This window comes from Xenopus tropicalis, chromosome 3 (assembly GCF_000004195.4).
Source record: "Xenopus tropicalis strain Nigerian chromosome 3, UCB_Xtro_10.0, whole genome shotgun sequence".
Taxonomy (NCBI): Eukaryota; Metazoa; Chordata; class Amphibia; order Anura; family Pipidae; genus Xenopus; species Xenopus tropicalis.
This window is the reverse complement of record NC_030679.2, coordinates 118,318,153-118,332,308: the sequence shown is the minus strand read 5'-3', so window position 1 is coordinate 118,332,308 and position 14,156 is coordinate 118,318,153. Positions and strand designations below refer to the sequence as shown.

At 42.7% G+C, this 14,156-nt stretch overlaps 1 protein-coding gene across 1 annotated transcript in view; it reads right to left on the bottom strand.

Annotated features, from left to right (window-relative positions):
• Positions 1-1,934: 1,934 nt before the first annotated feature.
• Positions 1,935-14,156, bottom strand: part of frmd5 (FERM domain containing 5) — a 28,198-nt gene continuing 15,976 nt past the window's right edge. The window contains exons 7-14 of the mRNA XM_002932962.5: positions 13,975-14,062; positions 13,629-13,717; positions 11,816-11,879; positions 11,229-11,320; positions 10,169-10,243; positions 9,787-9,855; positions 7,989-8,095; positions 1,935-3,613 (exon numbers count right to left, since the gene is read on the bottom strand). Coding sequence (XP_002933008.3) covers positions 3,066-3,613; positions 7,989-8,095; positions 9,787-9,855; positions 10,169-10,243; positions 11,229-11,320; positions 11,816-11,879; positions 13,629-13,717; positions 13,975-14,062 — 1,132 coding nt within the window. The 3' untranslated portion in view covers positions 1,935-3,065. The remainder of the gene's footprint in view (positions 3,614-7,988; positions 8,096-9,786; positions 9,856-10,168; positions 10,244-11,228; positions 11,321-11,815; positions 11,880-13,628; positions 13,718-13,974; positions 14,063-14,156) is intronic.

Sequence of the window (14,156 nt, the reverse complement as noted above, 5' to 3'; positions counted from 1 at the left end):
AAATATAATTATTTCTGAAACCCAGCTTTTATGTCCTAGTATATAATGCAGCCAACAAAGACACAACTCTCTTCTATTAACGTGCGCTATCACCTCCTAATGTTCTACTCAATTCATGGATTTACCAGAATATAGAGTCCTACTCCTGATACACAAGGCATCTCTCACCTGCTTAAAACCAATGTTGAACCTACACAGGACCATTCTAAAGGCCAACTAAGGCCAAGGCTACATTTGAGACTTAGGGCAACATTAAGAGGGAAAACCAGAGACTGGCAAGAGCAATGGAGCTGACCGTATCGCTCTTACAGCCGGTGTTCTATTTAGGGTGACCCACAGAGCAGTTTTGTAGCTTAACCGTAATGACTGAGCACAGCAGAAATGCTCTGAATGCTCTGCTCCATGCTTCTGTTTGGCAGATCTGCACATAGGCGCTGCGACAATCCAACTTTGGATCAGTGAGTGGAAAGCATATCCTCAGCTATCCCCCCTTTCTCCCTTCCATATTCACCTGTTCCTGCCGCTTCAGCTCCATGAAATTCTCCACCTCACTCTTATTAAAAACAGAGAATATAAACACTGAAATCTTTAAAGATATAATATGAAACAACCCACAAATCTGTGGCTCACCAGGCCATGGTACATGAGCTGCTATCAGTAGGCTGCAATCAATCCTATTCTTTCCTCTGGAAACACTAATAAAAAACAGGGACATATTCTTGGCCTATAACTATCAACTTCATATCAGTTAGATTGTGCAGTCCCTAAATGGGATGTAAACCCTTCCTATAATTTTCATTGCTCCCCCTTGATCTCAAATTTACTTAGTCCATACTGAGTTACTAATACAAGAGGATCCTCCTGTGAGAATGCTGCTCACCAGCCCAGTGTCAGCATTTGCTGTTATCTCATGTAGGGAGAATACTGTGCAATGCTGGCTTGTTGCCATTACACACTGATTCTGTCAGTGACTGATATAACCATTCGCACTTCACTACTGGAACAGCAAAACCAAAGTCATGTTAGCATCTCAAAACTAGAAAAAAATAATCGTTAATCGACCACTGCCGTTTATTAGATTTTTTTTTTGTAAAAGCAGTGATTCCCTTTGCAGCAAATTATTTTTGAAAATAGTTTAAAAAAAAAAAACTGAAAAAAGTGTTTGGAAGGTGAAACGGCTCTTTAAAGGAGTTGTTCACCTTTCTGGTGACGTTTAGCTTGACACAGAGAGTGAGATTCTGAGGCAATTTGCAATTGGTCTTCATTTTTTATTATTTCAATTTTTGTTCTGCAGCTCTCCAGTTTGCAGTTTCAGCAGCTATCTAGTTGCTAGGGTCCAAATTACCTAAGCAAACAGGGAGTGGTTTAAATGAGAGATTGGTATATGAATAGGAGGGTACATGAATAGAAAATTAAGTACAAAGTAACAATAAAATTGTAGCCTCACAGATCAATAGTTTTTGGCTGCCGGGGCCAGTGACCCCCATTTGAAAGCTGGAAAGAGTCTATAGAAACTATAAAAAAAAAAAAAAATAATGAAGACCAACTGAAAAGTTGCTTAAAACTGGACATTATATAACATCGGTGTCAAACTCAATCACATACAAAATCTAAAACACAGGCTAAGTCGCGGGCCAAATTTTTTATTAATATACTTAGTAAGATACTAAGGGGTATATTTATCACAATGTGTAAAAAGTGGAGTAAGACATTACCAGTGTTGTTGCTCATAGCAGCCAATAGATGCTTTGCTACTGTTTAAATCTGATTACTGATTGGATGCCTTGGGCAACATTACTGGTAATGCTTCACTCCACTTTTTACACAGCATGATAAATAAACCCCTTAGTCTTAGTTACTATGTGAGGAAAATGGAAATTGATCAGGCTGGGTGGTCACACATACTCACCAAGGGCCACATAAAACAGCCAGGTGGGCCGGATTTGGCCCCCGGGCCTTGTGTTTGACATATATGTTATATAACATACTAAAAGTTGACTTAAAGGTGAAGCACCACTTTACAGCTCTGATTGCAGGAATAACAAACAAGAAGCTGGGGGCATGCACAGTGGGCAATTCTCACTGGAGTACCCTCTTGTGTTATAACCTTGACCACTATCCTGGAGAGTTTGGGAAATAATTTATTAACTTCTATTGCCTTAAACTGTCATCCTTGGTGTTGCAGGACTACAGCTCCCAGGTTTCTGTAACCCTATATAATCACATAAAGTATGCAGGGAGCTGTAGTCCTGGGTGAGCAATGGCTGAGCAAAGGTATTTACATCCCATTTCAGGCATTACAATGTGTGTCCATATTTCTGACTGGATGCATTGTGTAGCAATTTCCTTCTCTGACATGAACCTGAGCTGGAATAGCCCAAGCCTAGATATTTCCTGGAGCTGAGCTGGCAGCAAACAAATGAATATGTATGAAACGGCGAAGCTTGTAATGAACCCAGAGCAGATGGAATTCCTCATGCACATATTGTACTGTTTCAGGACTGTGGTTTCCAAACTCCTCCTCGGTTAGGGCTGTCATCCCATCACTCTTGTAACTCCTTTCCTGCCAGGCTGATTGCTAGTCAGTTCAGATGGATGCCGCAGGCTACAGTGGATTTTGTGTAACACTGCCACATGCATCTGACAAACCAATAACCTGCCTGCAGCACCTTTTGTTTGTGTTCCAATAAAAAAAGGAAACAACCTTATCCTCAGGTGCCTTCTGCAGTGCTTTACCCTAACATAGTATCCAAGGTGCTGGTTCAACCAATGAATGAGCATTTTTGATCACCACACTGTAATGCTGTATGAATAACTTGATATCATGCACTGTTGGGAGAGGGAGAGGTTTGGAAACCACTGTATTTGGAGCATAATTTGCCCCCATCACAGTTTGAATTCCTAAGTAGCCACTATACATATAAGCCCACCCAACCCCCAGCACAGCATTATTTTTCTTGCATCCAGCCAAGGACTTGTGAGCCAAGAGAGGGTGAGAAAGGGAGGACACTGGAAGACAGCACGCCTCTAGATCACAGAGGGCTCACAGCATTCTTGTTACGCCCTCAGGAGTCAATGAGGCGCAGAAAAGGGTGCAGTTTGCAAGATACCCATCGCCGTAAGGGACAGAAGTATTGATAGTGAAACTGCTGAAATTCGGGCGTAAGCCGAATGTCCCGTAAAAACGCCAACTCCAGCTCGGACTCTGCCAATATAACGAGCAGTAGTAGCAGCGCCAACAGTAGAAAGAATGTAACTGCCAGCAGTCGAAAAACACTTTGCAGAAACTTATTTGCCTGCTCTGGCTCAGAATCGACAGGGCTGGCTCCCTCAAGGCCAGGTAGTGCTGGAGGAGGAATCTCTGCATCAGAGACAGGGGTTGATGCCACTTCACTATCTTCATTCTGTGGGCTGCACGAAGCACCATTCATCTGCTGCCCAATAGTCAGCTCCAAGCTAGGCTCACTGACAGGAGTGGGAAGGATGCTGCAGCTTGGGGTGTAGGCTTCATCGCTGATCACTGTCTCTTGAGAAGCATGAGGTGAGAAAGCATCCATATGATCAGAGGAGCGAATAGGAGTTGAATGAGCGCTGTCACGGAGAGCCTCCAGACCTGCAGAAAGAGAACAGCTAGGCTCAGCAACAGCAAGGTAAGAAAAGGAAACCAGAAATAGACCAGACATTCTAGCAGCCAAGCTTAGGCACTTGATTAAGCACAGGCAACCATTAGCATGGCAGCTGTTGCACAACTACCACTTGGCCTGCTGCAGTTGTACTACTGTAGAGAGGCACTGATAAAGGGTTTTGGTTGTTGGGTTTTAAGCTTTTTTTTTGTTAAGAGAAAGTGACAAAAAGAACTGTTTTTGTTTTGTTACCACCCCCATTGTAAGTTAGAGCCTGCTGTGCATCCCCACAGCACTTACCTTCCTGTTTTCCTCATAACAGTGATCCCCAACCTGTGGCTCTTAAGCAACATGTTGCTCACCACCCCCTTGGATGTTGCTTCCAGGGGCCTCAAAGTAGGTGCCCATTTTTAAATTTCTGGAGACAAGTTTTGGAAGCACAAAGACATAGGGGCACATTTACTAACCCACGAACGGCCGAATGCGTCTGATTGTGTTTTTTTCGTAATGATCGGTATTTTGCGATTTTTTCAGAAAATTGTCGCGACTTTTTCGTTACTAATACGATTTGTGCGAAAAAACGCGAGTTTTTCGTAGCCATTCCGAAAGTTGCGCAAAATCTGGCGTTTTTTCGTAGCGTTAAAACTTGCGCGAAACATCGCACCTTTTGAGTTTTAATGCTACGAAAAAGGCGCAACTTTTCGCGCAAGTTTTAACGCTATGAAAAAATCGCCAGATTTTGCACAACTTTCGGAATGGCTACGAAAAACTCGCGTTTTTTCGCGCAAATCGTATTGGTAACGAAAAAGTCACGACAATTTCCGAAAAGTCGTAAAGACGCCGAAAAAATCGCAAAAAATACGAAAAAGTCGCAAAATGTTCGTTTTCAAATTGGAATTTTTCCAATTCGGTTCAGATTCGTGTCTTAGTAAATGTGCCCCATAGTTTTACCTGCTGTAGACAAGCAGTCCACATGGAGATATTATGCAATTAGCCAATATTTGTCGATATTTGTTATCCCCAAAAAAATTTCTTCATGCCTGTGTGGCTCACAAGTGAAAAGGGTTGGGGATCCCTGCCTCATCCTGTTCTCTCAGGGTGTACTCTATGCATCGATAAAGCAGCTTTAATTTCATTGGTGTGCATGTATATCAAATAACCCACACACCAGGCTAATACGCCTAAGGCTTGAAGGATGATGTGCTAGAGCAGTGCTGTCCAACTTCTGTTGTACCGAGGGCCAGAATTTTTCCGACCTACGTGGTGGAGGGCCGATAATGGAAGCCAGTTTTGACCACTCCCCTTTTTGAAACTGCACCCACTTGAAACCACATCCATGTTATCACATGACCATACCCATATTAATGGTTTTAGTACAGCAAAAACCTGCCATACTCACTCTGCCTGCCCTACCCTGCCTGTGTGCCATACTCTGCCTGCCCTACCCTGCCTGTGTGCCCTACCCTGCCTTTGTGTGTGCCATACTCTGCCTTCCCTACACTGCCTGTGTGTGCCATACTCTGCCTGCCCTACCCTGCCTGCGTGCCATACTTTCACTGTGTGTGCCATTCTTGGCTGGTTTGTGCCATACTTGGCCTGTATGTGCCATACTATGCCTGCCCTACCCTGCCTGTGTGTGCCATACTCTGCCTTCCCTACCCTGCCTGCGTGTGATATACTTTCACTGTGTGTGCCATTCTTGGCTGGTTTGTGCCAAACTTGGCCTGTGTGTGCCATACTCTGCTTGCCCTACTCTGCCTGTGTGTGCCATACTCTGCCTTCCCTACCCTGCCTGTGTGTGCCATACTTTGCCTTCCCTACCCTGCCTGTGTGTGCCATACTTTCACTGTGTGTGCCATTCTTGGCTGGTTTGTGCCAAACTTGGCCTGTGTGTACCATACTCTGCCTGCCCTACCCTGCCTGTGTGTGCCATACTCTGCCCTTCCCTACCCTGCCTGTGTGTGCCATACTCTGCTTGCCCTATGATGCCTGTGTGTATGGCACACACAGGCAGCCTACAGTGACACAATGCTGGCACTGCTCCTACAGTCTGCACAATAACTATATATTAAACTTTTTAATTGCAGTACCACCTCAGTATATGTTCTTTTTGTAGTATGCAGGGATTATTTGTGGGTTTCTACTGCTCCTGAGGTGTGAACAGGGGAACAATGGGGGTGATTACAGCCTGAGCCTGAGGTGTGAACACTGCAGGGGGTGAACAATGCAGAGATTAAAAGGTGTGAACAGTACAGGGGATTATATATTTAAACAATACAGCCTGATTACAGCCTGAATCTGAGGTGAGAACCATGCAGGGGGGGCAGTTAATCACAGTACTGATACCATTTAAAGCTTACACAAGAGTAAGCCATCAAAGCAGCCAGACAGGTGGGGGGCCACACAGAGGGGGGTCGCGGGCCGCATGCGGCCCGCGGGCCGCCAGTTGGACAGCACTGTGCTAGAGGAACCAAAAAAGTAAGTGGAAAAAGCATGGGGGTCTGTCATAGGGCTATTTCAATGGCTTGTGTATTGAGCCCAGGTACACTTTCCATGCTAGGTGTGAAAGTGTTCCACATTTCTACACACAATAATATCACAAATCTTGATAGACAACTTTAACATGAATAGGCCTAAGAAGATAAGACTTCCATATACTTATAGAAGCAGACAATCATTAATAATACATATAAAATATATATAGAACATTAAACAGAGTCGTCTACACACCCTTTAGGTACCGGACTGAGTCAGGCTGCAAAATGGGGCATTCTCTTGAAATTCCAGTCTCCCTGGGGCTCGCTGCTGCTGCTGTGGTAGCTGTTGCTGCTGCTGGGACACCCCCAGTAAGAGCTGGGAAAAGGGGGAGCGCCCCGAGAGCCCTTCCCAGAAGCCGTGGCCCCAAATTCAACACACGGACCTTTACATCACGGTAACAGTGATTGATCATGCGTAGGTGAACATTCACCTTGGTCCTGATTCGGATAAGGCACTTAACCATGATGAAGAAAGTTCCTCACAGTTTCAGATTGGCCTAAAATATCCAGTATTTATATAATGCAGTTTTGGTGCCCTTAACCAGCTCTTTTCCAGCTTCAGTCTGTCCTTCGTATTGTTCTCTCTTTTTCTGCCTCTGCTTTCCTTCTCTGTCTAATGTATGCTCTTCTGATCACACTTTTCACGGTTCCTTTTGCCGCCTCAGCCTTCCTTCACCTGCTCTGTCTCTTTGCACATCCATGTCTCTCTACACCCTCTTTGAGCCTCCCCCCTCCTCTAGCACTCCTCTCTGACATACAAGGTGAAGCTTCTGACTCTCAGCAGCTATTTTGGGAATGAATATATTTATTACTGAGCTCAGGAAACCCAGAGTCCAGCTGTTGCCAACCACTCCCACTCACATACACCAACTCCCCCATGCAATGAAACTGCCTCTGCCCCTTACACCCACTGACACAGAGACAGCAGTCACTCTCTCACCACTTTACATGCCCTTTTCTTTTACCTGTGAATCTTATATTATCTGTTATCATACACTAATATGTACCAGCTGCTCATTACTTACAGATATATCTTAATCCTCACTTTTATTTCCGTGTCTATAACTACTAAATACAGTGCAGCATGTTCATTAATTACTACATGCAAAGCCAGATATAATATTAGAGTCTCTGTACTCCACAAGAGCAATACAGTCATGTTGGTGCCCTTAGTGATACCAAAAAAATTGCATAAAAAAATCTCTATTAAACCTTTTTAATATTTTCCATGTCATCTTCTCTTTCACCTTTCTGCACTTTTGTGTTTATTCAGCGCACCCCTATTAAACATGCAGCTCAGCAAGAACAATACAATCTACCCCACTGTCACTGTCATAGTACAGCATTAGGCTGAAAAGGGAAAATGCTATTCATATGTTCTATGCACAATGTTTTAGTATACCTTAAGGGACAAGGCAAACTGAATTCACTGTGGGTGCCGATATGTTAGGTAACCCCCCAATCCCTAATTTATTTCTTTTTCAGAAAAATCTCCATGCAAGAGTCATTAACCGGATGTCTAGCACAGGGCCAGAACTGGGGCGAGGCAGGGTAAGCACGTTCCAATGGCACAGTACAGGGAGTGTTGCAATGCTGATGGGTTGCTGGGGTGTCGGGCAGTGAATGATTGCCTTGGGCAGCAATACGATTTGGCCCAGCTCTGGACTAGCACTCCCTTCTGACAAAACTGTTTTAACATATTAGGATCACTGGAAAAATTTTAAATGGCATTTTTGTATGAAAGCAATATATATTTTATGAAAAGCTAGTCATAGATAGCAGTGTGTGTCACAGCCTAAATTCCAAACCTTTTCATGTCAGCACAAACCTTCCATGATGGATATATGTACAGCCCTTCTTCGTGTGCGGGGCACACTGCTCAATCTTAGCCCGTGACTGATTGAAGGACAACTGCGGCTTGGCACCATCCCCGCCCTGTCATTAAGAAAACATGGTTACAAAAAAATAAATAAATTAAAATAAATAAATTAAAAGTATTTAAAAAAAATGTTCTAAAAGCATACAAAAGAGGCATGGAATAATAAGGTTACCCCTATATTAAGGGTGAGACAGGGCCTCTTTGATACACAAGCCAAAGGGGCATTTGTCCATGGTCCAGCTCATACAATTGTAACAACATTTAAAGTTGCAGTTAACTTGTCCCTATGCTATCCCTGTAGCCAAAATTGCTGCCTATGAATGTTTGATTTTTGTGTTTTTTTAGGGATGCACAAATCCGCTATTTTAGGATTCAGCTGAACCCTGAATCATTTATGAAAGATTCAGCCAAATACTGAACTGAATCCAAATCCTAAATTTACATATGAAAATTATGCCACAGCAGGGTTAAAGAGAACTGTTTTTAGTAAATAAAAATGTCAACTAAAGAGTGTGGTAAAGAGTGTGAACTTATGGAGAATCCAATACCGTATTTTTCGCTGTATAAGACGCACTTTTTCTTCCCCAAAACTGGGGGGGAAAGTTGGTGCGTCTTATACGGCGAACTGTCTTCCTCTCTGTGCCGCGGCTCTCTGCCGCATCCTCGCTTTTATAAGGTTGCGCCCTTGACGTCACACGCACAGGGCGCAACGTTATAAAAGCACAGAAGCTGCTGGGAGCCGCGGCACAGAGAGGAAGACATCACGGGAGCCGGAGGCCAGTGGGGGTAGGTTAGGGGGGAAATGCAAGGTGCTTGGGGGCCCTGGGGGAAGCTGAAAAATGCTGGGGGTGCCGTGGGGGAGCTGGAGGATGCTTGGAGGCCCTGGGGGACGCTGAAGGATACTTGGGGGGGGGTCCTAGGGGAAGCTGAAGGATACTTGGGGGGGGCCTGGGGGAAGCTGAAGGATACTTGGGGGGGCCCTGGGGGAAGCTGAAGGATACTTGGGGGGGCCCTGGGGGAAGCTGAAGGATACTTAGGGGGGGCCTGGGGGAAGCTGAAGGATACTTGGGGGGGCCCTGGGGGAAGCTGAAGGATACTTGGGGGGGCCCTGGTGGAAGCTGAAGGATACTTGGGGGGGCCCTGGGGGAAGCTGAAGGATGCTTGGGGGGGGGCCTGGGGGAAGCCTCATTATGTGCGAGCCCAGAGACAATTAACTTTATACAGTTGATATAAAATATTTTACTACAGTATTTGGTTCAGAATCTTTTTTTTTCTAGATTTTTCTCGTTTAAAATTAGGTGCGTCTTATATTCCGGAGCGTCTTATAGGGCGAAAAATACGGTATATGGTCCAGATGACCCAGCCCCAGTCTCTCTGCTAGGGAAGTGGAAATACATATACAGATACAGTGTCGGGCACTCGAGAAATCCATAATGGCCACATAAAATTAGTGAAAAAAGAATCTTTCTATTTGTCATACCATCTCTGCAGCCTTTATGCCATAAAGGCTTGCTTATTGACCTCCCACTCTCTCTAATGGGAATAGTCTCTATATAGTTATCAGTCTGTGCATTTAATTTAACCTACATTGCATTTTAAATATACACTGAAAGTTATTATACTTAGTGATCATATAAAAAAACAATCTGTTATGAAATGAGAGTGAATGAGTGATTGAAGTAATACTTGGTTACTGAAGGTTACAGATGCATTCATGTACAAGCATGATTCTATTTGATGGGACTACCTGTGGATTTCAGGTGGGTCTCTCTTGATCATGGCACTTGATTCCATAACTTCCTTAGCGACTCTACCACTGTTTAGATAAGAAGACACATATCAGACCAGCCCTCTTTCTTTCTTTCTGACCACTACACCATGGTCAGAAACTGACCAGCAAGTGGCGCCGTTGTAACAAAATTCATTATATTAACAGTACAAGGACCCTTGATTTAATGGAATTAAAAAATAAATAAATAATAAATGTAAATTGCAAATGTTCATAGAATGGCTCTCATCAATTTTACATTTTTGCATTCTTTTTTTTATAGGCTAACTTATTCTTTAAGCACAGAATATACTGGTAAAAACCTAGTGGAGGTAAGTTCTCTTCCTCATTCTATACTTACCTGTATCGAAAACGGCTGCCTTTAAAGAATAAGTTACTGCTGGAAACTGTGCGAACTTGGTTGGAGTTTTCTAATCTAAAAAATTGATAAAGGAAATGTAGTAGACAGCATATAGAAAGGAGAGCAGCTCATGGAAAAATGGAGGGTGGCAACAATATAATAAATTAACTAAAGCAAAAATGGAAAAATGTCAAATGTCCTGGGATATAAAATATATCATGTTAAAGGGGCTAGGTAGAGCCTAATCAAAGAGGAACAGTGAAGAGAAGGGAAGGCAGGACAAAAAAGGTAAAGGAGGGCCAAGTGAAAGCTGGAGGAGAAATCACAAGAAGGTGGAGGACATCCTAGGAAATTTAGAGAACAACCCAAGGAAAATGGAGGTCAGCATCTCAAGAGAAAGGAAGACGGCCAATGGAATGGTACATGACCCATGGAAGGGTAAAGGATACCTCAGGTAAATACAAAGAACAGCTCAGCTACAGATGCAAGTGTATTTGATAATACAAGTGAATAATTAGAGTATTATGCAATGTCTCTAGAGGGATATAAACAGGATATGTACTTAGTATAATGATTTGAGACATGCAGTTATGTTTCTATTGGAATTAAAGGGACTGTTACCTTTTCAATTAAGTATGATGTAGAGAGTGCTATTCTGAGACAATTTCTTATATTTTGTGGTTTTTCAGATATTTAGCTTTCTGTTAAGCAGCTCTCCAGTTTGGTATTTCAGCAGTTATCTGGTTGCTAGGATCTTTACCCTAGCAACCAGACAGTAGTTTGAATGAAAGAATGGAACGTGAAAAGGAGAGGGGCTGAATAGGGAATTAAGCAATAAAAAATAACAATAAAATTGTAGCTTTGAAGAGCAGTAGCTTTTTGGCTGCTTGGGTCAGTGACCCCGACTTGAAAGATGAAAAGAGTCAGAAGAAGACAAATAATTCTTAAACTATAACAAAATACATAATGAATTACAAAGTTGTAATGAATAAGACAGGTGGGCAGGTGAATGCGTAGCCAAGCTAAGAGGTATAAGCATTAGGAAAATAAGCGCACTGACTTGTAGAATGACTGATTTTCCACCCCACATTTCCACAGGTGTTTGCATGCCTCTGGATTTGGAGCCACATATGTGAGCACCAGGCGCTTCTCCTGTAGTCATAAACAAAAGTACATGAAAGGTATGCACCCTTTACCCCTTTACGAATATGGCTAGAAATGCCATGTTTTATATGCTGAACTTACTGAACCAATGTAAAAGTTAGTAGCCCTTCATTGATCTCACAGGAGCTCTCCATCTTGGATTTTGTTTAAAGTGTCTGTGATGTTATATAAGCTGATGCTACAGGGCTGTTTATTACATTCTGATACAAACTGCACTGGTTTTTGAGCTGCCATGTAATGAGAATCTGAATTATTTACTAATCAGCCTAATATTATAAATGTATGTTCTGTATATACAGTACATTGTAAGTCGGTCCATTAGCTCTGATACAGAAACCCAAAACATAATTAACAATATTCTGCCCTAGCTTGCTTTATTTCTGCATATATTGTTTGTTGAGTCTGATAATCATCATCATCTCTGTACCTCACTGTTCCCACATAATTGCTTGCATGCACATATACGTTTACTCATTATTTTACCTCCTTCTCTCTCACATACAAATTAAATGTTTTCCCTTCAAATTTCATTTTTGTGGCATCACCCCTGAAACAGAAAAAGAAAATCAAAGTGGTTTTTAAGTGACAAACACTAATAAAAAAAAAAGATATAAGATATTTCATTTGCAGTAAAGTACATGATAATGCTTCTGCTCCTCTATGTACCTGTACTTTAATGCCAGTAATCTACCCTCTACAGATGGCCATACACGTTACAATTACGATCTTTCCTGCAGCCAATGGTTGTTCAACACCGCTGATTGGTCATCTTGTCAGCGATTGACGAGGCGACTGGTATCCAAGGCTTTTGCGATATCAGTTGTCTCATCAATCCACCATACACGCACCAAATATCGTACGCAACCTTGTTTCATATGATAATATCAGTGTGTGTATGGTCAGCTTAACTCCTATAAATGTTCCTGCTTGTTATATATATATATTAGGGATGCACCAAACCCAGTTTTTCGGGTTCTGCCGTACCCCCGAATCCATCCCAAGGTATTCGGCTGAATACCGAACCGAATCCGGATTAGCACATGCTGATCAGGATCTGGAAGGGTTGCACACACGGCGAAAAAATTTTCCGCGTTCACGCGTACATTTAACCCTTTCAAATCCAGGGTTCATCCAGGACTATGGATTCGGCCGAATCAGAAACAGGTGAAAAAGGCAAAATCCTGGATTTGGTGCATCCCTATATATATTTTATATACACTGAAGGAGAACTAAATCCTAAAAATGAGTATGGCTAAAAATGCCATAAAACCTAAAACTTATGTACAACATTTCTGCTCTACTTCTTTAGTTAGGCTTTAGTCCTCCTTTACAGGATACCTAGTAGTTTGATGTCTTGCCCATTTATTAAAGCTTTCCTGGCAACTGGGAAAGGTATATATGAATTGGGTGCTTGTGCTCAGCTCTAGCGCGTGTAACTTCATGCAAGGAAACTGATGCAGTCAAGCATGGAAAATAATTAGCTGAATCTAAATGTCATGTTTTAATAAAAGGTGACTACTGAGGGTTAATAAATCAGCACCTTAGCCTGGCAAACGTCATTTCTGGATGTAATTCTGCCATGATGGCAGTTGAGATGAAAGCCGCTGACCTCTGAATCTCTGCCTGTTAGGGCTGTAACACATGGGGAGATTAGTCGCCGCGCAACAAATCTTCCTTGCCGCGGGCGACTAATCCCCGAAATGCCATCCCACCGGCTAGAATGTAACTTGCCGGGAGGATGCCATACGCGGTGGTGCGATTTGCCGAAATCACCAAAGTTTCCTCTCAAGGCGACGTTATGCAAATAATTTCCCAGTGTGTCACAGCCCTTATTCTGGGGCAGAATTAGTTTATCTAATGAAACACAAGGCAGATAGGATAGAGGCAAGGGGAATGTAGAAGTGTAATAGACCTAGTATGGTTCTAGAAAATCTATGCAGTTTAGTAGGGGGCATCAACCTGCACAAGGGGGACCTGAAAAAGGGATTCAGTAAAGTCAGCCCATGTATTGAAATAACAGCATGAAGTGATACAGACTGGAAAGTTCTGAGCCCAATTGCAGGAAAACAAGCGTACATTAGCATTACTACTAATGGCCTTTTATTGGGGATAGCAATAACTTTAAATTTGTCTCGTCTTTTAATTGTCCCATACTGTGACCTACCTGTAGGAATGAACATGGTAACAAGCCTGCCAGCTCAGTCTTTAAGGAAATAATAGGAAACAACCGATGGAGAAACATAAGTCAAAGGGAGGGAATGAGTGACCATAGAAGCCATATTGGAAGAGTACTTACCATTTTATAAAATGGACTCTCTTATTCCCCTGCAACACGATAAATCCAAAAGGGGTAAAGGCAAGAAATGCAGAATTCCCAGAGGCATCCTAAAAAGTTAGAAAGGGGATTACAATATCACTATGGAGACTAGGAAACAAAAGACTGAAAGGGGTTTTATGGAGAAAGAAGAAAAAGGTTGAAATGGGAAGAATCCCCCATGTAGCATGATAAACAGCAATGAAGGACAATCGAAGGTAGAGGAAGCCTATGGTTAAGGGGAGACAAAATTGAAAGCAATAGGAATGAAGGGGTTAAACATGACATAACAAGACATGATTTTCACATTGGTTCTTGAATGAGATACCTTACATGGGTGGGGATCAACTCCGTATGTCTCCAGGGTCTGAGCTTTCCTCAGAAAACACAGCTCAGATGCTGCAGGGTTCAGGCCACTAATAAAAGAAATGTGCGATAAGTACAGTTAGAGAGAGCAGGGCAGGCACACGGAAAAAGGGAGACAAGTTGAGTTACACAAACACTGAAAGG